Source organism: Odontomachus brunneus, unplaced genomic scaffold, assembly GCF_010583005.1.
Source record: "Odontomachus brunneus isolate Ranch 3 - 2012 unplaced genomic scaffold, Obru_v1 Obru_scaffold_010, whole genome shotgun sequence".
Lineage (NCBI taxonomy): Eukaryota > Metazoa > Arthropoda > Insecta > Hymenoptera > Formicidae > Odontomachus > Odontomachus brunneus.
The window spans coordinates 1,382,965-1,409,709 of record NW_022639460.1 but is presented as its reverse complement, the minus strand read 5'-3'; the positions used below and the strand labels follow the sequence as shown (position 1 = coordinate 1,409,709).

At 39.3% G+C, this 26,745-nt stretch overlaps 4 protein-coding genes across 4 annotated transcripts in view; all 4 read right to left on the bottom strand.

Moving 5' to 3' along the window:
- Nucleotides 1–11,779, bottom strand: part of LOC116840537 (syndecan) — a 212,059-nt gene extending 200,280 nt beyond the window's left edge. The window contains exon 1 of the mRNA XM_032807358.1: nucleotides 11,430–11,779. Within this exon, the coding sequence (XP_032663249.1) occupies nucleotides 11,430–11,504 (75 nt within the window). The 5' untranslated portion in view covers nucleotides 11,505–11,779. The remainder of the gene's footprint in view (nucleotides 1–11,429) is intronic.
- An 845-nt stretch (nucleotides 11,780–12,624) lies between these two features.
- Nucleotides 12,625–13,949, bottom strand: LOC116840539. The gene is made up of 3 exons (XM_032807361.1): nucleotides 13,660–13,949; nucleotides 13,468–13,558; nucleotides 12,625–13,392 (listed from the first exon to the last, which is right to left on the bottom strand). Exons 1-3 carry the CDS (start codon nucleotides 13,701–13,703, stop codon nucleotides 13,213–13,215), a joined length of 315 nt encoding a protein of 104 aa, XP_032663252.1. The 5' UTR covers nucleotides 13,704–13,949; the 3' UTR covers nucleotides 12,625–13,212.
- A 153-nt stretch (nucleotides 13,950–14,102) lies between these two features.
- LOC116840538 (ATPase inhibitor mai-2, mitochondrial-like) lies at nucleotides 14,103–15,969 on the bottom strand. The gene is made up of 3 exons (XM_032807360.1): nucleotides 15,804–15,969; nucleotides 14,635–14,767; nucleotides 14,103–14,552 (listed from the first exon to the last, which is right to left on the bottom strand). Exons 1-3 carry the CDS (start codon nucleotides 15,848–15,850, stop codon nucleotides 14,418–14,420), a joined length of 315 nt encoding a protein of 104 aa, XP_032663251.1. The 5' UTR covers nucleotides 15,851–15,969; the 3' UTR covers nucleotides 14,103–14,417.
- A 1,040-nt stretch (nucleotides 15,970–17,009) lies between these two features.
- LOC116840547 lies at nucleotides 17,010–23,187 on the bottom strand. The gene is made up of 4 exons (XM_032807367.1): nucleotides 20,592–23,187; nucleotides 18,717–18,942; nucleotides 17,639–17,851; nucleotides 17,010–17,529 (listed from the first exon to the last, which is right to left on the bottom strand). Exons 1-4 carry the CDS (start codon nucleotides 20,877–20,879, stop codon nucleotides 17,282–17,284), a joined length of 975 nt encoding a protein of 324 aa, XP_032663258.1. The 5' UTR covers nucleotides 20,880–23,187; the 3' UTR covers nucleotides 17,010–17,281.
- Between the last annotated feature and the right edge of the window lie 3,558 nt (nucleotides 23,188–26,745).

Sequence of the window (26,745 nt, the reverse complement as noted above, 5' to 3'; positions counted from 1 at the left end):
AGTCATCCTTCTTTCCATAAGAAAAATTTGGATTTTATCATTTTGACGTTAATTAATAATAATTATTCTTTTGACTTAATTTTTAAAGTTATTAAACATAGACTGAGGTTTCTTATTGTGAATGGTGGACGAGTTACAGAGACAGTAGAAACAAATTTGACAGCTTCTGGGTGTGATGAAAAATATTTTACCTTACTATTTTGTGGTTCAATTTTGAAAAGACTGACAAAGCTTTTTAGAAATAATTTGACAGATATTGCTTATTCTTGCACTAATAAATTATCAGGATTAATTCGTGTGCATAAAGACAGGTTGCCTCTTGGCAACTATAACATTGTATATAGGTTGCAATGCAGTGGCTGTGATGCTTCTTACGTTGGTCAAACTAGTAGAAGACTCTCTACACGTATTGGCGAGCATAGGAGAATTCCTAAGAGTTCTACGGTGGAGTTAACGGCCATACAGGAACATCGTTTGAAGAATAACCATAATTTTGATTGGGATCATGTCAAAGTTTTACATGAGGAACGCTTTTACTTAAAACGCTTGATTTCAAAAATGATTTTCATCAAGTTTCAGAAGCAAGGTCTTAACTCACAAAAGGATATTGAATATTTGGGCACCAGCTACTGCGGCTTGTTATGAAAATAAACTTTGTTTTGATTTCTTTCTCTTCCATAAGTCGTTTCCGCAATGTTAATACTAAGCATATAAATTTGTAATTATTTGTATTTCGAAAACGTGACGATGTTATCGTTGACAGAATCGGTTTACTTTTAGCTGAACTCAACAAAGGTATTTTATATTGTCAGTTTTAATTATTTATTATATTTCAATTTTACTTATTTTTATTTTATTTTATATGTTTTTTATAGTTATGACGGCTACTTCTCAATATTAATTTATTACTTAATATTATTTCGGTAACGGTCTTGTCGGCTTTAATATTGCGACTAACATTCATGTCAATTTGCGCAGGTCTTTTACTAATTGTAATGCGTTCGTGTCGTACACCTTGAGTTTTATTATCACTGAAGAAGGTTCATGGTTGAGCCGAAATGTATGATTGTTTTATATTGATTATTCATGTTCAATAAATATTACACGATTTCCTAACACAAGGAAGGTTTTTACCCATATGGTATATAGCATTATTAGTCTTGTGCTTGAACTCGAATTGCCCTTTTTCTTATTTTTTGATTAAATTTTTTATTGTTAATTTAATGTAGCAATTTTTACATTACATTTTACATTAAACATGACGTACTGCTTGGGACAGATTTTATAAATTTTTTTTCGTATTTCTTACGTATTTCTATCTCGTTATTCTATGTGATAAGTATGAGTGCAATCCTACAAGTTATAAGGAACTAAATGCTGCTGAATTTCATGATTTAATATACTTGAAGTCGCTGCATGAAATTTACGTACGTCAGTCTATCGGGGATGTTTATTTGCCGTCGCCGCGAGACGGTTTGTTTGCGCGAGCTCGCGTATATCCGTTCGTCGATAATAAGAAACGAGGATTCCCGGAACATAGCGTATCGACGTTTCGTAGTTTACCGTATAATAGCCAAGCCGTAACCGTAGCTTGAACGATGTCTCGGGGGATGGGAGGTCACGACACGCAACCCGCCGATTCTCCTTCGTCTTTCACGAGACACGGCCGACGAGCTGCGCGATTAGCCGTATCAGCGGGAGAGCACGACTCTTGATCATCGCGCAGAAATTCGACCGCTGTTCTTTCGAGATGGTCGCATAATAATCGTGTATTAGCTGCGCTTCGGCGATATCCGAGAGGAGCAGCGAGTATCCTGAGGGCCAAACTCACACGGAACAACTTCATCCTGAAGACTCAACGATCCGTAAGAAGAAAATAATGCGGCGAGTCTCTCGAAAAAGAAGCACTCGATACCGCGGAGTGAGTGCCATTCTGCTCCGCTTACTTTAGATTCCCCTTTCCTATTTTCCCTCCCAATTATGGGAAGAAGCAATCCCGATACGTTCGACCCAGTCTTGATTCTTCCGACTGAATCGAAACAAACGAACGAACAAATGGAGAAACGCATGCACGTATCTACGTAGTAAGGTGACCAGATATCCCGATTTTTTTTTGGGACAGTCGATTTTTCACTCTTTGTCCCAAATGTTTTCGAGTGCTATTCGGGACATCGATTTGTCATCATTTTCAATGATTGTCAAATAATTTTCGGATCTTTTTACTTCCCTCCTCCCCGCTTTATACATTTATGAAGTGTTCCGAATTCAGGGCTGGGGAATCTGGTCACTTTACATATACCGCGAGGAAAAACGAGAAGATTATTTACATATGACGTCTTCACGATACGCCCCGGCGATCGCACATCGCTATTCTCGACACTCCCGATACTTATTTCCGCGCGAGACTTACTTTCGACGGGTTAAAGACATGTAAAATGCGAGGCGACGTCGATCGATATGTCCACAGTTGCTCGATGTAGAAAGATTGAGAATCAAGATGGCTGCGCGGTTATTGAATCGCGCTGAAAATATACGCCAATATATGACGCCGCGGCCGAAAAGAACGCGTTCTATGAGATACTTCTCTCTCCGTATCTCTTTTCCTAACAAGCTGACGCAACCGCCCGAATATTCCGCATCTCTCTCTCTTTCTCTCTGATTGTCATCGCATTTCTAATTCCCGTTCGATAAATCCGATGATCGCCCAATTCTATTGCTACTTGAGCGAGTCGATGTTACTAACAAATGTAAGGGACGTCAGCGCGGCACGTCGCGACAAGTCACGCACGGGCCGCATATATCGCAAGGAGAAACGAGAAGATTACTTACAAATGACGTCTTCACGATACGCCCTGGTGATCGCATATCGTTATTCTCGACACTCCCGAGACTTATTAACGCACGAGACTCACTTTCGACGGATAAAAGACGCGAGAAACGCGGAGCGATGTGGATCGATGTGCGATCGATGTGCAAGCCATGGCTGCTGCTTGGCGCGAAAAGATCGAGCATTTCGCGCGATTCATTACCAACGCCTAGATTGAATAACCACGATGACAACCTCGTGGTGCGAAACGAACGCGATTGGTTAAGGCGTTCGCCGTAGATCGCGTCGTTATAGACGCGCGACCTCGTTCGCATCATTGGCGCGTTCACATTCATGCACTTTTGGCACTTTCGGCGCGCTAATGAACTTTTGGTGTACGTGATTGACAGCGCGCGTTTACGATCTTTTCATGCCAAACAACTGCCATGGACACAACGCTCTGTATTCCATACATCTTTCGCTTGTATCCTGTGAATCTCCTGCGGAAATAAGTATTAGAGTGCTGAAAACGACGTGCGGTCGTTAGGACATCGTAAATACATTATTACGGAGTAATCTCCTCCCTTCTCGACACATATAGCTAAGGTGACTAGACGTCCCGATTTTTCACCCTTGTCCCGAATTTTTTCGAGTGCTATTCGGGACACCGATTTGCCATCATTTTCAATGATTGTCAAATAATTTTCGGATCTTTTTATCCACCTTCCGCCGTTTCACACATTTATGAAGTGTTCCGAATTCAGGGCTGGGAAATCTGGTCACCTTTCGTTGAGTCTCGCGGAAACGATTACTTCTTCTTTCTACCGTCTAGAAACTTCTTTAGATATTTCCAGATAGATCTCGATTAGAATGCCCGAATTTGTCCCAAAATTACACAGATAGAATTTTATGATGAAAACTATTATAGAATTTTTAATTTTAATCTTGGAATAGATCGACATTCTGCAATTAATTTATTGTCCTTTCGTTTCGATTTTGTACAGAGGATGTTTGGGATAAGAATAGGATTTTTCTAATTGATAGTAGTTTAACTGTGTATAGAAAATATTATAGTTTTTTCTCTTTTGACTGTCAGTAGGGTCTGTCTTGCTAAAAAACATAGTAGATTTTACTACAAGTACAGCAAAGCTCGCAGGAGACGTAGCAAATCTCTCAATGGCACTTTTCAGTTTCTAAAATGAAATGAGAGGAATGAAATTATATGGAAAGTCAATACGTGTTTTCTCCAGTTCTAATGTAAAATGAGGGCTAGAAAAAAAATATGGGGAGAACTTTCCTTAACTTAAAATCACAACTTCGATTATTCTGCAGCTCGAAATAGATCCCAACTAGTTCGGAGAAAATTTTTTATAAAGCTGGGAGAAGCATGAGGTTTCCAATCGCAATACGATACCTAGAATTCTCCTAGAATTCCTCAAGTCAAAGTTAGGATACCGTCCGCTGTTTGTAGGGAGGAAATGAGCGAGTGAGTTAGAGCTTCTTTCTTACTCCTACCAGAGTTCCTCTCTCACTCCCGCTCACGTTACATCCCTAAAAATGTCGGACAGGATGCAGACCAATCGGGGATTATCATGATGCGTGCAAACGCTGACCAGAGGGACTCCAGATACACCTGTCCGTTTGGGTAATCTGATCGCGGAGGCTATACTATACTTGCGAGTGTGTTTGAGAAATTTCCGTAAGAGCCATAATTATTTTCAGAGGTAGAACTGTATCCCAATTAGATCCCAACAAGTTCTCCACGCAGGTTATATTCTCTGCCTCGTCCTCTTTCTCCCAACTACGACGTGCGAGTTCGTAAAGAGAAGTGCGCGAAGCGATACGGGGAATATTTATAAGCTCCTCTTATGGTTAAGCGTCCGAGGGCGAGGCGAAGAAGCAGCGCCCCTACGTACGTGCGAGGAGGAATGCATTTTCCGCGCGAAGACAGCGAGATTATTACCGGCGATATTTCATCGGCCACTAAAACCAGCCGGCTCTCGGGAGGCGCCGGCCATGGTCGCTCCTTGCCCGTTGCTTACATTAAAGGTCGCACAATTGTAAAATGTAACTACGTGTAAGCGCGGTGTACGGGATTTATGTGTACGTCGGCCGCCTCCCCCGCAATTTATTCCGCCGCGCCGAATTCCATGCTGCGCTCTTCCGGCGAGCTAGTTTCTTTTCCCTTTTTTGTACACGCGAAAAAGGACTCCACGTCTGCGAGAGAGAGAGAGAGAGAGAGAGAGAAAATACGGCGAGAAGAAGTCTTGTACTAGGTTGATCCGTAAAGCGATGTCTACAATGAGAACTTAAGCCATAAGACTTAAGCTTTAAGCCTTAGGAAATTGATTAATCGCAGTCGATTATTTTTTTCATATTTGACTGTAATGGATCAATTTCTTATGGCTTAAAGCTTAAGTCTTATGGCTCAAGTTTTCATTGTAGACACAGATTAAGTTCGTGCGAAATTTAAACAAAACTGAAATGCATCGTGTTCTTGTTAAAAACAATTTTAATCAATAATATATGCGCCATTCTACTCGATAATCTCCTTTGTCATCTTTCACGTGATTTCGTAATTTCCCTCTTGTAAAACTTTTTCCCGATGAAGGAACGTTACAAGTGATTTTTCGCATCTTCTAAAGGAAGTTTATACTGTTAAGGAAGTTCAGCAAAACAGGTGATAATCAGAGGAAACAATGTCGGGTGAATACAGTAGGTGAGAAAAAACGTCTCAACTTTTAAGCTGCAACAAAGACAATTCTACTTCTTCAACCAATGTATTTCAATTTTGTTTAAAAATTCGTACGAATTTAATCTGCATCTACAGTGAAAATTTAAACCATAAGACTTAAAGTTTAAGCCTTAAGTTTAATGAATAAAAAAATTGACTTATCATTTACACTATAGAATGTTCTGAAATGTCAGCTACTAAAACATATATGTAGATAGCCGTTTGTATGGAACTATATTGAAAAAAGGATTTGACAAAATTAAAATTTGATTAAAATGGGATCAACCAAATACTTGGTAATTATAACCAACAAGTTTAATTGCCGCTATTTTGCTTCACTTTCTCAGTAATATATTTACTTAACCACTAAGCAAAGTAAAATAGCGACAATAAATTTTTTTTATTACAATTAGCAAACATTTGTTTGATCCCAACTTTAATCAAATTTGGTTTTGTCAATTAAATTTTTTCAGCATATCCACCTAACACCAACATGAAAATTCTAACTAGACAGAAATCCGCGCGAATTTGTGGATCAACCCCCAATACTTCTCGAAAAGGGCCACACAGTGTGATTATAATACTGTGTTAAATATACGAGTCTTCCCTATTTATTCTAGAATTTCTGGCATTACCTCGCAAGTGGGGGTTATCGGGATATTGACTCGATGATAAGGCTAGCGAATGGACGTTGACAAGAGGTCGACGAGGCACAGTGTTTCGAGAAGATTCGTCGAGCTGAAATAAAACTAAAACACCACTCGCGCCCCGCAGTTATGCCGCACGATAATTCGAAACAAATAAATATTTGCAAGTCCGCGGGGGAAACAGAGTACACTTGAATTTTATCCCTCGACTCGGCCCAGGGCTTCGCCCGATAATTACGGAAACAGAAACCCCGGAACTGGCAATCACAGAGTTAATTTAACCGTTTTAATTGTTACTGGACTGCGCGAACCGCCCGAAATATAAGCCGAACTGTAGCGGCCGCGAAATACTCCCGGCTACCGCAAATCGTCTGTAGCCGACGCGAACCGGCACGAACGCCGGATATCATTGTGCAAACTTTGCTGTGCGGCTGCTGCGGGGGTTTAACAAGGTGCGTTATCCTTCCCCTCAGCTGTGCCGCCACCCCGGGCCGCCCCCCGAGTAACCCTAAGGCCGTTTTTGTCGACGGCAAAACGCGAGTGACGCACGCTCTCACGATGGTTGCGCGCCGCTCGACAATGAGAGCTTTAAGGAGTCCATGCGCTTAAAGCGAAATGCTTAGAATTGTGTAAGAATTCAACGCAACGCTCGCCGCAGGAAAACACATTCGTGATTAGGATTTCATTCAATTTGTCTGCGCCGTTCGTGAGATATACTGAATATTGCAATTTTGCGTAAACACACCGAAAAAAGGATCTAGTTGGCGAAACCAGAATAGGGTTAAAATAGAATCAACCAAATGTTTGATAATTGCAACAAAAAAATTCAATTGCCGTTATTTCGCTCTACTCAGTGATTAAATAAATATTACTGAGAAAGTAATAACGGTAATTAAATTTTTTGGTTCTAATTACCGAATATTTGATTGATCCTATTTTAACCAAATTTTGATTTCGTCAATCAAATCCTTTTTTCAGTGCAGGTTTACAGTAAAAGCAATACAATGATTATTCAGAGTAACTTCATAAAAAGCAATATCATACAAATAAAAAACTTACTGTTATATGTTACATATTAAGAGGAATGCGGTGTAAAAAGAAAAATACACTGAAGAAAAAGGATTTTGTCGTCGAAACCAAAATTTGGCACACAATTTAGTTAAAATGGGATCAACTGAATGTTTGATAATTGCAGCCAAAAAATTTTATTGGTGCTACACGGAGAGAATATTGTAGTGAAAATTATAGTACTAATAATTTTAGTACTCCGGAAATAGACTGACACTATGATGAAAATTATAAAAGACATAATAATTAAAAATAATTGAAAAATTATTGGAAATAATTGGAAAATTATAAGACATAATAAAAGTGATCATGAATATATAATAGTAAAAATTAACGTAGTAAAAATTATCATGTTCATAGTTATTTTTACTATGTTTTATTATAATTTGCGTAATAGTACCAGTCTATTCCTTACTAAAATTCTATTGGCTATTGACTTACTAAAATTCTATTGTATTATTCTATTTGTACTACAATATTCTCTTCGTTTGTTTTATTTTTTCAACAATACATGTATTTGAGACAAAATGCATCCAGTGCCAACGAAATTGCATGTAAATATTTTAATTCCAAATACAAAAATAATTTCTTCAGTATAGTGTTCCCACCGCACCGTTTTGGGTAATGGCCGATTGTGGACCAAAAAATTGCTGATTTATGCTTCAAACAGCACTGCGCTGAGTAAAATGTGGCAAATGTCATCAAATTACAATGAGAGAGAAATTTGGTTGATCTAACTAAAAGTTATGATCGCTTTTGACTCCGACAATATTTTTGGACGGTTCTAATATGAAAATGGTAGTAGTGACATGCATATAAGATCATTATCTAGAATCTAATTAAAAAATGCTTCTCTAGATTACTATCACTAACATTATAGAAGAATTTAATTAAAAAAATATTCCTCTAGGTTATTATCACAAACATTATGTTAAAATCTAATTTTAAAAAATGTTTTTCTTCACTGCAATTTATAGTAATTATTTTTCTGCGTGATTATAGTTAGAAATTTCAAACATTTTCTTCTCAGTGTACTTTGAAAAAAAAATTTGTTTGGCAAAAGCAAAATTTAGTTAAAATAGGATCAATGTTTGGTAATTACAACTAAGAAAGTCAATTGCTGTTATTTTGCCTTATTTTCTTAGTAATATATTTACTTAGTCACTAAGCATAGCAAGATAGCGGTAATTTGTTTTAATAAAAATATAATTTTAATAAAAATATTTAATATAAATTTTTTTAATAAAAATATCGAACATTTGGTTGATCCTATTTTAATCAAATTTTGGTTTCGACAATCAAATACTTCCTTCAACGTGACTTCAAATTAATACTTATTATTTAGATAGTAAAATAAATTTGCAAAAACGCAATTTCATTTTACAAACAGGAAATTTATAAGCAGATCCTTTGATGCAAATCATAATGCGCGCGTCCCTTTATCTTGTTTTTATTTTTTTCGTTAGCATCTCGCGCGGCTACCGTGCGTGTAACGTATATCCTACATGTTGCAACGATAAAAATGATATGCCTGCGATGATATTCGCCGAGATCGATGCCGCGTATACGCGTACACGCACCTTCCACAAATTGTTGCGCTAACCATTAACCAGCGTGTATCGTAAAAAACGGCCGGCGTCAAACAAAACGCGAATATTTGCTGTCGTCAACACCCGCTATACACAGCCGCCATTATTAGACCGGCCATTATACTACGCGCGTAACGCGAAAAGCACACACGGTACATTACAACTTTCCGCGACGCGAGATTTTTGTTCGCTAATTAACGGGACCGCGCGTGAATTAGTGATAAAAATCGTAAGCTGAGCACACGCATATTACGGTATAATGTAATTAGGGTCTCCGCAGCCCGCGAAACTACGTCCGGAGTTGTACCCCGTATATTTTATTTAAAAGCTATTTTTTCTCATTACCTAATTACGAAGATAGAAAGCGTGCGCGCGAACCCGCTTGTTCCGAACTTGCTTCGATTCTTTCGAAAGTTGCCGCGGCCGTTAAAACAAAACCGACATAACGGAGAGGTTGCGTTATCGGGGGATAAACCCGATCTCCGGAGTAACGTAGACAGCCCGCTCGTTACGCAAACGGAGTTTCACGAGAGAAAGAGAGAGAAAGAGGGAAAGAGAGAAGTACGCGTGCCTTCTTTCTTTCTCTCTCTTTCTTTCTTGATTAAAAATTATTTCTTTTTCTTTTACTATATAAGGTAAAAGTACCTGGACACGTACTTAATCCTGGACATTCTCATTGCTTTAGTCTTTAAATATTTAAACTGTCAAGATAATACACAGGGTGTTAAAAAATGGTTTAAAACTTATTAGGATAGATAGTACTCGTTAAAGTGAGTAAAAAATACTTAATGAACATGAATCGAAAAATCAACTCTTTCAGAGTTAAAAGGGACCTTTGATTTTGATGATGTACATAATTTGCTTGTCTATATTGTCACATGAAAACAGAAAAGACAGAGAGAGAGAGAGAGAGAGAGAGAGAGAGAGAGAGAGAGAGAGAGAGAAATAGAGAAAAAAATCTTATAACATTTTTATTATTTATACACACGAAAGGTGTTTGAACTGTCCTTTCGCTCTCCCAGTTCTACAAACAAAAAATTTACACAACAAAGGATTATCTTACAATCATTACTTCAATTAGGAATATTAGACATTTGTCTTTGCGATCTGTAATTACGAGTCTGTATTAGTCTTTAGTGTTATATAGTTACATACAGTTGTGAGATAATCTTTTGTAAGATTTTCGCGCCGCATATAATAATATAAACGAGCAAATCACATTTGCATTATTACATTATATTAAAATCGAAAATCACTTCTAATTTTGAAAGAGTTAGTTTTTCGACTTATGTTCACTAAGTATTTTTTATTCAATTCAATGTGAGCACTATCCATCCTATAAGTCTTGAATTTTTGTTTAATCCTGTCTACATGTATTTAATATATGCATGAATTCGATATACATATAGTATAAACGTCTGAGTTGTTGATTAAATTTACTAAATTGTACATGTATATACATTTAAAAGTACAAAGGACAAACAGGTAAATATTTAGACCGCCGGAAAGTCTAAATATAGGCGCAAACCGTGATCGAAATTTTATGTATATTTATGATATAAGATATAACTTTAGGGAACTTTCTTCAGGGATTCGAACATTTCAAACCCCGACGATCTAAAGATTAAAACAACAAACATGTCTAGGATTAGATTGTCCGGGGATTGGAGCTTATTTTTGTCTTACTTTCGTATCTCTCAATCGCGATATTATTGACTGTTATCTTTTGTGGAATAATATTGAAATGGACTGTAAAAATGCGCATAGGAAGTTTCTGGACGGAGAAAAAACAACAAAATAAACAACACTCCTCTCTTTCTCTCTCTCCGTTTCTCGAAATGGTTCAGCGATAGACATCTCTCCGAAATAGCGTTTCGCCGTCGCCGCATGTCGTAAACGAGCGCGCACGTGTCGGCCGCAATATGGACGAGCGAAATCGCTCAGTTACGATCGTCCGAATCGAAGGCGCGAGTACAAACGCGACAGCAACGATCATCGAATCGACGCCCGGCGTTCTCGCGCGGAGTCAAAATTGAATCGCGGTCGCGAGAAGGCGGCAACTTCCGGCCGGACGAACGAACGAACGAACTGGGCGATCGCCGCCGATCGCGGCGAGCGGTGCCGCGAACACCACTGTCGATTTGAACACCACTGTGCGAAACGAGACGCCAGGAATGCCGCGTTGTCGGCGTAAACGCCGATATACACGCGAGGGAAAGAGCGAGAGCGGCGCGTCCGTAAGCGCTCCGGCTCGAATAGCGAAGGAGCTTTTCCGCTGTGGGAAGCACAGGTGCGGAAAAGCGGAGAGAAAAGCGGCCTATGATCGTGCGTGGTTCGATTCGGAGCAGATTGGCCGAGACGCTGAGCGTGACAGTTGTGCGAGACAGGGAGAGACAGCGCGAGAAAGAACGAGACAGGCAAGCAGACAGACGGAGAGAGAACGATGGGGAGAATGAAAAAGAGGCGGAGAGAGAGAGAGAGAGAGAGAACGCCGAGAGGTAGTGAGAGAAAGCCGTTCTCTCCTCTTCGCTGTGCCGTTCTCGTCACCTCTCGACGCGCTACAGACAACACGAAACACAACTCACCTCGGTAGCGGCGTTGCATCCTGCGAGGATCACCACAGCCGTGCTAACCAGAACCCAGTGTATCCTTAGTCGCATCTTTCTCCCGGTTGTGAGTCTCGGATGGGCCCCGCGACGACGACGGCGCCCGTGCTCCGTATCAGCGCGCGCGCACGAGTCTCGCGAGCGACGGACCAGCGAGAAATCCGCGTCGAAGCGACGACGGATACAGGCAGGAACAAACCAGCACTAGAAAAAAATCTCTCCGCGGAACAACAACGCGACAGACACACACCACACTGATCGATGAACCGCGAGACACTGGCGGCGCGACGATCGCCCGCTGTCGTCGACCACCGCTATGGTGGCCATAACGTGCTCCGAGCCGCCGCCGAGAGCGGCGCGCACGCGCCATCTCGCGGTGGCGGCCGGCGGCGGCGCGGAGCGAGAGCGATCGACAATCGTTCGCGACTGCTCTCGATAACTCGACGGCAATTACGAATCGCCCGATTTCGTCTAGACCGTGCGACTTTCGAAGAGAGGACGTTTATTTATTTATTTACAAGAAAACAATACTTTTTAAGAGTAGTGAGAAGAGTACAAAAATAAAATAAAATTAACAAACAATTTAGAATTACGGCGATTAATGTGTGGAATTTTACAAAAAGTAATAGATCAATTTCAGGATTAATATCAAATTAAAGAATGCTAATATAAAGATTTGTTTGAACGTATTTGAACGTGATATTTTAAAGTTTGAAGTAGGTAAATGCGGGCAATACGTGTTTGAATCATGATACTTTGCACGGAGAAAATATTGCGACAGAAATTATGTTGAGATTGTATTTCACTTTGTTTTTTATGAAGAGTTAAACTATATTGACATCTTATGGTATAAGTCTCTATAATACTAAATTTAACGATCTACCGAATATACGACATGTATATAAACATATATGAAAACATTCAATATATATAAAATATTAAAATATAATTATATAAATATAAAATATATTATATATATAAAATATAAGAAACATTCAAGTAAATATTTTTGTGGTAAAAGGTCAAATAATGATTACATCTTTAAACAAATATGTAGTGATTCCAATTATAATTTCTATATAAAAAAATTTCTATATAAAACAAATATATATATAACAAATAAATATAAAATTTCTATATAAAACAAATAAATATAAATATAAAATTTCTATATAAAACAAATATATAGTGATTCCGATTATAATTTCTATATAGTCCAAGATTACAAAATTTTGTTGTAATTTTTACTTAAACATTTTCTCCATGTACGTCGACGTGTTCACAATATCAATCATGTACGAAATATCACCTATGTAGACAATGAGTAATTTATGAATATTATTTAAAGACCAAATGGGGCTTACCCAAAGTTTCATTTCAACAGATTTGTATTTTTATCGAACTTGCAGAATCCTCTGATATAAATACATAAACGTTATTTCTTAAACAGGTTAGAGTTTACAAAGCTATTCTTAATTACATTTTTTAATTACAATTTCATTCTCTAAGTACGCTTTCAAAATTAAATCAATTAATCTATCATATAACGAAATTAAATTGCACATGCAACTTATCTTTTTGGAAACATTATATTAATAATGATTACCCAAAATAGGTATGGTAACTGTCTCCAAATTTAATTATTCTCTTGTGTATTTTAATATAATTTACAATATTCTGCGTAATGTGTTTACATTGTCTACATGAGGAAAGACCGTGTATACGTCACGTAGACAATAAAGACAAAAGCACACAATCCCGATTAATCTTTCTTGTCCCCGGCGAAAGGCTGGTCGCTTTCCAGGCTTTTTAAGAAGCGTAGATTCTCGTTTATATTGTGATTGTACTCGTCGATTTTGTTCCGCATCATTTGGACCTCGTGCCGCAAATGTCTCACCTCGTCCTCGATTTTTTGCTTCATGACTTTCAGTAATTTCTTATCCTAAACATTCGTGAGATATTATGTATCAAGCTTGTTGCTTCCTCAATTTTCAAATAGCTTTCCGCGGGGCGTCACCTGTTTGTAATAATATTCCATCTCGTAAGCGACTTCGCCGAATGACGCTTGACTTTTCTTCGAGTCGTGTTTCTTCCTTCCGTTGACGTATCTATAATTTGACGGAGAGCGTGTCTGTAATATCAGAAAAGTGAGACATAACCAAAGGGATGCGCGAACGTTGTCTGCGAATTTAACGTGTTTCTACAATACCTGGGCGTGTATCCGCGCATATTTTCAACGACACGACGAAGCATCGCGCTCGTTTATCGGAATAGGACACGACGTGTGCAGCGGAAGATATTTGATACACAAAGTTTCGATTTATTCGCCGGGAAAATATATATAAGTTTTCAAAACGTTACACACGTAACGCGGACGAAACAAATTCGCATCCGCCATTCAGTTATCGGCATTCATGCGCGAATTTCAGTCGTGAAAAATTATGGAAAAGAAAGATTTCACGTTAACCGTCGCACTTTGAAAAGGCAAATGGTGAATCCATGATGTCTGAACTTGAACTCGACAATACCGTATCTGCGCGTATCTGAAGAAAAAATATTTGGTACTTGTAACTATAATCTCACATAGTGAAAACGTCATAGTCAGAATTATTTTTGTAATGTTGTTTGTTTTTCACAAAGGCACGCTTAAGCAACGATTAAAAACGCATTTTATTCTCAGGCATAAGTCTTTTCAGACATCTGACAAGTACAAAGGCGTCTTACGACAAAAGTCTCGTTGAGGTAACCAATTCGTACAATACTCCAAAGTAATATGATGCAATACTTAATTAATATTTAAGAGTATTGTATTTTTTATATATATAATATCTATTCAATGTAACGTATTATACATAAAAAAAAAACTGCTGTGACACTCTATTATCCTTACTATTTTCGAATCTCTTTACATTGAAATCAATAATATCGCCGAAATCGGAAGTCTCGCGCCAATAACTTCGAACTTTTTCATTTCTTCTCATCCATATCTGTGATTCGCTTTTTGTGACGGTTTATGGCTTCCTGATGACGCTTGATTTGCTCCTCGTGGAACGAGATCTCGTCGTGCAGGCTCTCTTTCATCTTTTTTAACTGTTCCTTTTGCTGAAATTAGATTCCAGACTCATATGAACAGATCGTCGACTGATCGTCAACGTGATGGAGTTCACGAAAGAGATATACCGACCAGGTTATAGAAGTACTGATCCTCATGGGCCGCTTCCATTTTGCCAAAGGATCCACCAGCCTCGCGAATAGTACCACCACCACCTCCTCCTTTGCCAGCACCAGAACCACGTTCTCCTGCCATTCTCACTTGACTGCAACAAGAAACATTCAATGTAGCAACATGAGATTAAATGAGAAGCATTGAGATTGCAGGTTAAACGAAATATCACTTGGAAGATTTTGTGTCTGCCTCAATCTCAGACAGCACAGAATATTCTATTAATATCCCATGAATATTCTTGTGAGGCATAAACCTTCTCTTAAAGTAAAAGTATCAACGTTGAAATACGTACTTTAGCTTGCACATTTTTTGCTTTAGTCTTTAAATATGAATATTTAAATTTCTAAAATGTAGAATACACACATATGTATTCAATACATGCACATGTATATTCAATATAAATCACAGAATATATGGATATATTTAATATATGCATATGAATTCTCTGCTGAAAGTTCAAATATCCATTTGACTATTCTCAGAACATTCAAGATTTATTGAGTGTGCACGTGCAATGTATCTGTGTAACTCGACTCCAAATATTGCAATTAGTAATATGCATCGATCACAGCTCAACGAGGTGAAACATATATACAGAATCAAATATTTAAATCAATTATTCCTTCATAATTATAAAATCCTAGACTTATGTATGATTAATCTACATTTTGTAAATATTCTGCACTAATGGAACATTTACAGCTGTGCCACTTGAATACACTATGAACGCAACAGTATTTCTGTATGGTGTATCTACAGAATAATATCAACATCTGCAAAAAATATTAACAGGACATTCGAAGAATACTCTTGTGTTATCTGAGATCCACTATAGTATTACATAATTTTGATATGGCACCCAGGTAGGTTGGTCATATGTCACCTATTCGCGACGTTGGGTCGAGAAAAAGGACAAATGATATCTGCGTCTAGCGCAAGAGGAGAGCTCTTTCCTGCGCTTACAGAAAACGTATGTACTTATTACTGCGTAAAAGACGAAGCAGTGAAGAGACGGGGGTCTGCGTGTGCGCGAAGAAACGCCGGGGTGCACGAGAGAAGCGTGAATTGAAAGTGTTCGGCGAATTTGCTCGTGGTGCGAAAAACGACGTGAGGCTTCGCGAGGATACCTGAGCGCAGAGATGTTTCGCGAGAACGTCCTAATCGCCCGTTGCATCTTCACGATCCTCGAACTCGGCGTCGGGGCAACTCTCGGCGAGGACTCGGCAACACTACGTGAACTACCTTGAGCACAGTGTTCCGTCACGAACGCAGCGCTGCTTAGATCGTAAACTCAAACGCGAGCCTGCTGGCGCCGCGGCGACCAACGGCGACGATATCTCGTGCTGTGTTGGCAACTTTCCGTCGATATCAAAATTATGAAACGCACAGACGTCATCATGAGCAACATCACAAATGCACAATCTAGTCACAATGTCACGAAACAAGTTGATTATTGTGTAAACCCCGAGGTTGTAGATTTTAAGAGCACATCCATGTAGATTGTTTGCGTATAGACAAGATAAACTATGTAGGATATTGTAAATTATTTAAAATATGTAAAAGTGAGTAATTCAATTATGTGGCAGTCAGCGTTTATATATTAATTATAAATGTAATGTTTAAAAGGAATAACAGATTATATAAACTTTTCATTCTATTGTATTGTGGACTAATAGATTTAACTCTCTGTAGGTAAGAATATAAATAGAGAATTTTGTGGACTCTAATTTGTTCAGGAAACATAATTCATATCCCATACAGCACAGAAGTTTCAAAAAGCTTTTGAAAAGTTTCAGAAATATTGCACTTTTCTGAGATCTTTCTGAAATCTTTTTCAAACTTTTGTGCTGTATGGGATGTTTACATCAAGATTCTAAAGGTTAAATACAATGAACTTTTTTAATTAATTTTAAGGCAAGCTATACGTTCTTTGAACAATATCCATAAATTACTCTTTTTGTCTACATAAGTGACGTTTCATACATAATTTACGTTGTCTACACGAAGACTTAGGCCAGTTATATAGTCGGGTCTTATATTTAAGACAGTTTTAAGTTCTCTTTCAGATATTCTGCAGCCAATGAAATGATTCATTCATCATCTAAAGATAAACTTAAGACAGTCTTAAATATAGGATTCGACTATAAATACTAACCTTAAAGTATCATAATTTACGCGTAAATGTTCAATTCCGTTATAAATCATTGAGAGAGATTTAGAGGTTTAAAGGGCGCGATAATGCAATCGCAGTTGACATTAAAATCATTACTGATGTAATCGGATATCGCAAATGAACAACTGCAGAGAATACTAATAATTACAAGCAACGCGTACGTTGATTTGAACTTGCCGCTGATTTGAATTTTCTTCTCCTTCTGATTGGCTGAGGACAGAATCCCGAGGACCAATCAGGGGCTCGGAGTTGCCGCGACGCGCGGCAGTTCGACTTGAGTTACGGAGGCGAGTATATAACCAACAAACATCACGAGACATCTCCGCGTACGTAAACGTTCAAGAACGCGGACAATTCGAGGAGGCGGTGAAATTGGTGCTTCAGTCGGAGTGCTCGAGTGGCAATTCACTCAGAGGGTGAGTGCATCGAATGCTAGTGTATCGACCTGAAGTATTCCGCTGCTTGACTTTCGATCAGTTGCCTCTTGATCTCGGAAGTTTTCAGTTCGTTCAGGGCAGTTTGCTTTTGCAGCTCCGCACGTTCCAGCTCGATCTGCAGCATCCTCAGCTTGATCTCGTGTTCGCGCTGCGTGAATCTGCACACCCACATCGCCCTTTGTTGCGCCGCGTCGTGCATGTCACTGAGTGACTCGTAGTGCGCGCCGCCGTGGTATTCCGCCGCTTGAAAGCAAGATATTCGGCTATTTGTTTGCGCGTTAGCGCGCGTCTCTTTCGTACTCGTCGTGCGCCATCTTTGAAAGAGAGCGAAAAGAAAACGAACGAAAGATACCATCGTCGATGCGGGACGTTGTGCCACTGTACGCGATCTTCGGCTCGAGGGACTCCACGGGCTCGTCCTCCGTCGCCGACGCCGACGTCGCCGTGCGAGGACGCTTCCTCGACGAGAGACTCGGCGGCGATTTGCGCGGGGATTCACTGTGGCTGTTATCGTCCTCCGTATTGTAAGTATCTTCCATCTCGACTTTTATTTCGTGTTCTTGCGCTGAATCAAGGATTCAAACTAGTGAGATATTAGCTAATGCAAAGCTGCGCAGAATATTCCCGCAGAAAACGTTCAATGAAACGATCAATGAGTCGATAATCATAGAAATCGATTAGGTTCAATTTCTGATGCCAAAGTCATGCGAAAATGAACCTAATAACAAATATTGCGTCATCTATAGTGTCATAAATATAGCTATTAATTTCGATCTTTATTTCATGTCTTGGTGCTATAAATCAAGGATTGAAATTAGCTAATATAAAGTCATTTACAAGTATTTTTGCAGAAAACGTTCAATGAAACGATCAATGAATCGATAATCATACAAATCGATTAGGTTCAATTTCCAATGCAAGTCATGCGAAAATGAACCTAACGCCAGATATGGCGTTATCTTCCGTGTCGTAAATGTCGTTATTGATTTCATATCTTGCCGTTGAATCAAGGATAGAAACTGTTACGATATTGGCTAACATACAGTTATTTAAAAATATTTTTGCAGAAAACGTTCAATGAAAATCGATTAATAAGCCAATAATAATAAATCGGTTAAGTTCAATTTCCGACGCTAAAGTCATGCGAAAATGGATTTAACGCGAAATATGACTTCACAGACGTGACAATCAATATTTGCGCACCATATTTTGCTACATTTGAATTCGGCAAAATTATATAAGGTATCAATCCCTGTATTAAATAACCAATTTCTCGTTATCTTGCGAGGTTTATCCAAGTACTTTAATTATTAAAATGGTCAATTGCAATGTTACGAGAGAGAGAGAGATATTATGATATTACGATCATAAGGGGAAGAATTGGAGAGTTAGCAAAACAAGGATAGAATAGCAATCTATGTTCATCTAACCTTGTGTCTCTGGTGTCGCGGGTATGCCAATTAAGTTGTCCAAGATAGTGTGTATCGTCGACATCCGATTTGTCGTCGGATTTTCGTGTGTGTCTTGGCTGCTGCTGTCGTCTGAACGCTCGGCGTCGCGATTGTTCCGCCGCACGCTTTCCATTAGCTTCCACACCTCGACCGACAGACTTGACGGACGAGATTTAGCTGCCACCTCCGGTCCCAAAGTTCGCACCTGCACGAGCGATCGTAAGAAATAATGGGAATAAGAAGCAATTAAGATCGCACGATTATTCCACGCGACGTTTTTTCATAACTAACAAGTAAATCTATCCAAAAGTTACACTTCGATTTCTTTCTAATTTAACAAAAATGTAGAAGTACAAAAAATATTTAGATTATACTTTTTCATTCTGGCCTACTTTGAGTTTCACGAGCAGTTTATAGATTTTTAATGTTCTCACTCTTATTATCAATAAATGCAACAAAAGTGCATAAGAAATAAAATTGAATACAAGATATAGGTGTTTTAGGTTTGCTGTTTATGAATATAAAGTCAAATGTGTAAAATTACTTATATAAATAATAAAATATTTAAATAAAACATGTAAAAAGTTGAAAAAAATTATTTATACAAATAATTTCTCAGTTTGGCTGAGATTCAAACCATTTTTGACTAATTTAGCACAGATTTGAAATATTTCTGTTGAAATCTCGGCTAAAGAAATTTTGAATGATTCGTGTCTCAGCTATGCCAATTTAAAATGTTAAAATTTTAATTAAAATTGGCGGATTTTGGTTTGGCCGAGATTCGAACCATTTTCGACTAATTAACACAGATTTAAAATATTTCAGTTAGAATCTTGGCTAAAGAAATTTAGAATGGTTCATGTCTCAGCTATGTCGATTTTGTTAAAATTATTTGACTACATCTTGTATTCAATTTTATTTCTTATGCACTTATTTTTGTTATACTTGTTGATGATAGGAGTGAAAACATTAAAAAACTATAAACTGCTCGTGAATTCAAAATGGGTCAAAATGAAAAAATATGATTTAAATATTTTTTGTACTTCTATTAACCTTTGTATCAAATTAGAAAGAAATCGAAGTGTACCTTATGGGTAGGTTTACTTGTAAGACACCGACAAAAATCATTAATACGGTCCAAACTTGACAGAATAAAAAGTAAATAATTAAAAGTAAAATTAAGAGAATAGAAAAACTCATTGAATATATAAAAAGTTCCGAGTCGATATTGTTCGTTTTATTTGTAAAAATTATTAATTCTCCGGAATTGACTAATTTTGTCTTTTATTTAATTTGACAAACACGACATATCTTTTACACTAATATAATAAAAAATAAATAATATAAAATAAAATACAAATAATAGGAAGTCCCAATTAAAAATTTAAAAAATACCGCGTCGATGTTGTTTATTTTATTCAGAAAAATCATTAATCCTTCAAAATTTTACTAATTTTATCTTCTGTTTCATTTGACAAACACAACAGACTCTTTTTACACCAACTTGACAGAATAAAAAGTAAATAATTAAAAACAAAATTAAGAGAATAGGAAGACCTCGTTGAATGTGTAAAAAGAAGTTCCCAGTCGATGTTGTTTACTTTATTCGTAAAAATGATTAATCCCTCGAAACTTACTAATTCCATCTTCTATTTCATTTGACACGACGGACCCTTTCGACACCAACTTGACAGAATAAAAAATAAACAACAAAGCGAAATAAAATAAACGACAACTAATGACACACATTAGCGACGCGGGGTGAGCGGCCGGAGCCAAAAGCAAATGTCGCGTGATGCGCGGCGAATTTGTGCGAACGCCACGTGAATAACAGCGACGAGCGCGACGGCGCACCTTCTCGGCGTACGTGTACATTTCTATCCTCGCCTGCGACTTCATTCGCCGCCACTGTTCCCTTATCCGCACGATGTCCCTGTCCGCGGAGAATCGGCCGCGGAACGCGGAGTAGACCTGCTGCCAAGCGAGGGCCTTCATCGTGGAGGCCGCCTGGTCGATCTTCTTGTTCTCGATCGCGTTCACGTGCAGCTTGATCAGAGCGAACAGGGCGCTCTTCTCCTCCGGGATCCAGTTCTGCGTCCTCTCTCGCTTCTTCAGCAACACCGTCGTCGTCTCCGAGGACATGCTTTCCCGGTTTCTTGACCGAGTTCTCACCTCACCTCACTTCTCCTTGAAACACCGGAAAATCGGCCGGTCAATCGGCCGATCGATTTAGATTCGAGGTTAATTCGCGAGCCCGTATACACAAATGTCCCGTCCGTCGCGCGACCGTCGTCTGCCTCGCGGCAGCGTTGTTCGTTTGTTTAAGCGCGGTTTTGGAACAGTCAGCTGTTTGGGTGCCACCGGCGTCGCCGACGTGTTGTATGCGTCGCGTCGAGTGGGTCACGAGAATCGCCGCGTGCGATTCGCACGTGATATCGTTGCTCGCAACTAAGTCCCAACAAGTGAATCGATTTCCCATGTGCACTCATACTTCGCTAATAACGCCCCGTCCGTCTTACCGCGCGCTCGACGCGGCGCGTATTCGTCGCGGCTACCCCGAGAACAGTCCCGAAACGCTTTTGTTAGAGCGATCCAAGCGCGCCTCTGATCACCCGGAGTCTCGTGTCTCGCGTCTATTCGTATCCATCCAACGTTCTCGCGGACGAATCGCATTCGCGGGACGTATTCGCGAGGTTTGTATCTCGGCAAAACGCAGTTTTCCAGGTGCTCGCACTCTCTCCCGGACGCGTCCGGCTTTTCTCGCGGGCGGAGGGCACGCGTTTGAAAACGCGGGTGCCCCCCGGGAGCGGTGTCTTCATGGGATGGAGGAGACGATGAGATGGACGCGACGTGATGCGAGCGAGGGTAGCAGAGCCTGTGGTGCCGCGAGCAGCCGGGTTAAGCCAGGTCGATTTAAACGCGAACTAAGGGACGACTAAACGCCGGCCATTTTCGCCACGGTACTAGCTAGACGCGCTCGATATTTAACAAATCCTCGGTTGGCGCGGGGCGAGAGAGGTGAGAGGACGGGATGAGAGAGAGAACGAGAGGAAGAGTGGGATCGCCGACGGTTCCGCGCAGCGCAAAACATTGTTTCGTTTCATTTCGCGACCCGTCGTGGAATCATATTGCGCCGATTCCAATATTTCCATCGTTTTATTGCAATCGCGGTGCATCCCCACTCTTGCTCGGCCGCCACCACCGCGCGCATCCCTCCTCGGAAAACGTCTCGTGGGGGAGGATCGAGTGCCTTTGAAAAGGACAAAGAGAGGGAAGCCCGCGCTCGCATCTCGAATCGCCCGCGGACGCAGAACGCCGCTACGTTCGCAAAATGCGAACATGGAACTGCGTGCGGCTGCATCCGCGGCTTTTCTCGACGGATAAGGTCCGTCGCGTCCGTACGGCGCCCATACCGCCCGGTTCTGATCCAAGCTACGTCGCGATGGACATCAGTTGACCCTCCTCGTCGTCGGATGGCGTTGGCTGGTGCAATTTTGACGTTTGCATCGAGAAAATTGGAAAAATCTTCAAGAAAGGATATACGGCTGGTATTCATAGTCAGGTCTTATATTTAAGATCGTCTTAAGTTAATCTTCAGATGCTGTACGAATCATTTCATTGGCATCAAAGAGTATCTGAAAATGAACTTAAGACAGTCTTAAATATAAGATTCGACTATGAATATCGGCCTACAAATTAAACTGAAAATTTAGTGAAAAGCACGATTCGCAATTGAGACGCTTCTGCGTTTTTTCGGGAATTTACTTTCTCTTTGAGAAAAAATTATTATATATAATTATAGATATGAATTTTGTCTCTATATTAAACAAAAATATATATAATTATATATAGCTCATTTGTTCTTACACACACAAAAAAGTATCATTCCACTGCTACGAAAAACAATTAGACTTTTTTATTTGTCTCTATGTTCAACTGCTTACGTTTACAATAGTCCGTAATGTCAACATTTAATCGAACGAAACTGTCTTCTCTTTTCTCGATTCAACAATATTTTTCTTTGTGGGCGCATATATAATTATACATATGATTATACACACAGAAAAATATATATTTTACTCAAGAAAATGTCAGGTATATCTGCAAGTAGTTCACATAAGCCCATCACAAATATTATATTTATTCTAGTAAATTTTAGCATAATCAAGAAATAAATAAAAAATTAGTTAGTTAAATAAAAATTAATTAGTTAAATTATTTATTAATTAGTTAAAAAATTTGATCAGTTTACTATATAGAGTCGAAATAACTTTTTCTGCGATGAAATTTTACAATGTACATTTTATTGCAAAGAGAATATATATAATATGTAAGAGAAATTCTTGTTTTAAACACATGATAATAAACTTTTCTGAAATTTATATAATGTGAAATTTATATATTTTAAAACTATTATTAAGAAAATATATATTGCTTGATGAGGATAACCATTACTTAATAAAAAAAATGTTAACTATCTAATTGTTTTTCGTAGCAATAGAATGATACTTTTTTGTGTATATAAGAATAAATGAGCTATATATAATTATATACATTTTTGTTTAATATATATATATATTCCTTTTTGTTCAGATTGGTAGATGCTCGAGATTCGACAGAGAATTCAATTAATCAATTGATTAAAATCTTTTAACGTCTACATTAAGGATAAAACAGCCAATTATTGACGTTCCCTTGGACATTGATACTCTAGAAAAAGAAACCTAGTATTTCTTGCATCGACCAGCATCGAGTTAAACTTTTTGCCTGCACTCTCTGTGATCCCAAAAACGAACTTTACGACTTGAACTGTGAACAATTGCTGTTGATCGCAAGAAAAACCAGGTCTTTCCAGATCAATGATAAAGGAGGATCAGTGATTTGGTGCCAATAATTGGCTGTTTTGCCCCCGATTTGTTTCGAGAGGGAAGAGGAGAAAAGTTTACGAGAGCATCGATATCATGATCGGCCAGGAGGAAAAGGGCCGATCTGTCGATCCGTGAATCGTCGTCTCTTGGCGTGCCGGCGTGGCGTCTCGATAGCAGTCGAGTCGAACTTCGAGCATCGCGTGTTCGTATACATCGCGGAACTCGAAAGAAAACTTAAATGTATTTTGTTGCCAACTTCCTCTGTGTGTACCTCCCGATGTTCCGGCCTTCCCTCTTCCTCCGCCGAGGCGCCCACATCTCCGGGCTGCTAAACGGATTCCGGTGATTTCGAGGGTGGTAGAGCCGCGCGAAACTCGCGCTCCGAATACTTTCGCGTCGGCGAGAAAGGATAACGGGTAAGCGGGCGGCGCGTGGGACGCGGCTCACGTAAGATCCTAATTAACGGTATCCGTGCCGTAATCGGGCTGGCGCAATTTGAACGAGCGTTTCGAGCCCCGTGGGCGATAGCGGCCGGCCCGGAGCTCGAAATCGCGAAAGTTCGCGCGAAACACCCCGTACGTTACGGCCCTAAGTGCCGTGTAATGGAATCAAATGGACCCAGCGCGGATCCCGCTACATCCGCCGCCACGCGACATTAGTTCCACGATAGTTATTCCTCAGAGCCGGCGCTCCGAAAGTTTATCTCGATGTCCCGTAACGCGAACAACCGACGCGCCGCTGCAACGGCAGACTGCGATACAGGAACGGCAAATGTCCACGGCAAAATCGCCACGGCATTCTGAGCGTTTATACCGTGCCGTATGTAACACGGTCCCGCGCGTTGCATGAGAAAGGTGAAGTTAACTGAAAAATTGCCAAGTTCGCCAAGTTACGTTACAGAGGAAAGCCCGTTGAAGGGTTATAGCAGTTCCTAACAGGAGTGAAAATTAGGCGAAAAGTTAGAAGAGAAGTAAAAAAGTCGCAAATTAATAGTAATACGAAATTTGTATCATTTTCATGTATATCTATTAACAATACCTTGATATAAAATAATTAGATTTTATGACGAATGTTAACATTATTGTGCCTGTTTCAATTCTGTTCTGCAGAAGAATCATACTGCAACCATCTCAATTTTAATAGGAGTGACTTGAAATCAATATATCTTCTTTTTTATTCATTAAGGTTATATAGTTATCCGTTCATAGAGTAGATTATGAAAGAAACAATATTTCGCAAAATGAGAGTTATAAAAAATCAGATTTAATCTTTTCATTTAGAAATTCCTAAATAAATTGAGGATTCCGTTGAGTAAATTATTCCTTTAATAAATAAAAAAAATAGTAAGATATAATAATAACACAATAATAATAAAATAATAATAAAATGTAATATTTAATAATAATATATAATATAATATATAATAACAAAATAACCGATAACTGAAAAATGCGATAACCGATGCAATGAAAAAAATATTTGTATTGATTTTAGATTTCTGTTGAGGCTAATATAATTATCTTTGAGGCATGCTTTTTTTGCAGAACAGATATTCACCATAAAATCTAATTTTTGCTAAAGTACGCGCTGTCTTAATTACCGTATTTAACGGTAAATGGTATTTCAGCCGTAAACTTAACATATGTAGAAATCTTTCTGCAAACTTTTCCGATATTTTCCAAAGTTAGATGTAAAGGCACGGTAATGTTCTTTGAAATTTTTCTGAGCGGAGCAAACTCGCGCGCGCGTTCAGTATATACAAGCTACAAATCTTTCGTATCGGGCGAATATTTATACTTTAACTGACATCGTCTGACAGTTTAATTTACACTTGAAGTGTCAATTTTGAAATTCGTTTTTGTCATATATTGAGCAATGTTCCGATTCATTCTCGCACATAGTTTTATTGTGCAAGAGCATTAGTAATTCCATGCAGCCAATAAAAAGCTTTGCGGAAGAAAGTCAATATTCTGTTGATGAAGACTTCAACTCCAGCGCCTTTCCCTTAAGGAAAGAAAAAGAACATAGTAAAAGAGATAGGGAGAGAGGATAAGTAACTGCGAAACATGCGAAGATTGCTTGGAGATATTTAATTTCATTTTACGTGGCGCGCTAATTCAATACGTTAGCGTTCAGCGCGAGGCGACCGTTTGACCCGGAGAACGCTCAAGATCGATTCAATTTGAAAGAATGGCGCGCCCCGTCTGTTCGCCCCGGATCGGCGAACAATCGGTGGATTGCAGTTTTCGCAAAAAGAAATAAGATTCGCCTTCAACTTCCTTGCCTTTCTTCCTCTGCGCATCGCTGGAATACGCGAAAACCCGTAGGATTAATCTAGGTCGCAGCAGCCGCGCGCGCGTCCCAAAGCATCCACTGTCTTGATAGAATCCAATATGACGCCGTTATTCTCACGGCACGCCGACGAGAAGCTGATTTTCCCTAGGAATTTTCAAGTCACGTTCTTCCTCTGTAACGCGCTCGTCGTCGCCTAGTAAAAGCGGTTTTGCCGCGTCGCTTTTGCAACGAGCTGAGCGCGCCGGCCGTATCTCTTCTCCTTGTCCTCCCCGTCGCGTTTGCGTGCCCGCTCCTTGCGTTTATACCGACGATATTTCCCAACTTATGGCCGGCTATGCTCGGCAACATTAACAGGCAGTTTCACGCACTGCATCGCGCCGCGCGCGCCATTAACGATCTCGCCGCAACGCGCTGCAGCTGCGCGTCGCACAATCGTAAAGTAAAACTGCGCGGTGCACTTCTCGCGAAATTTGACAACTGCGTCTCAACAACGGCGTTGTAAAACGTAACGACAACGCGAATCTCTCTCTCTCTCTCTCTCTCTCTCCCCTCTCTCTCCCTCTCCCTCCCTCTCTCTCTCTCTCTCTCTACAAAATTTTAGCGTGCGCTGCGTCTCACGCCTGTGCTAAACGTTACATGTCTAATGGTAAAGACTACACTAAAGACTAAACAGCAATTTCTAAAATTCTACACGCAGAACATTTTTGTTAAATAATACAACGTCCTATGTGCAGAGAAATACATACTGCATTCAAGTAAATACTATTATATTTATAGCGCTACAACTCAAGTATATTTACAAAGGAAAATCCAAGTTAAATCAATATAATAATTTACAAAAATTT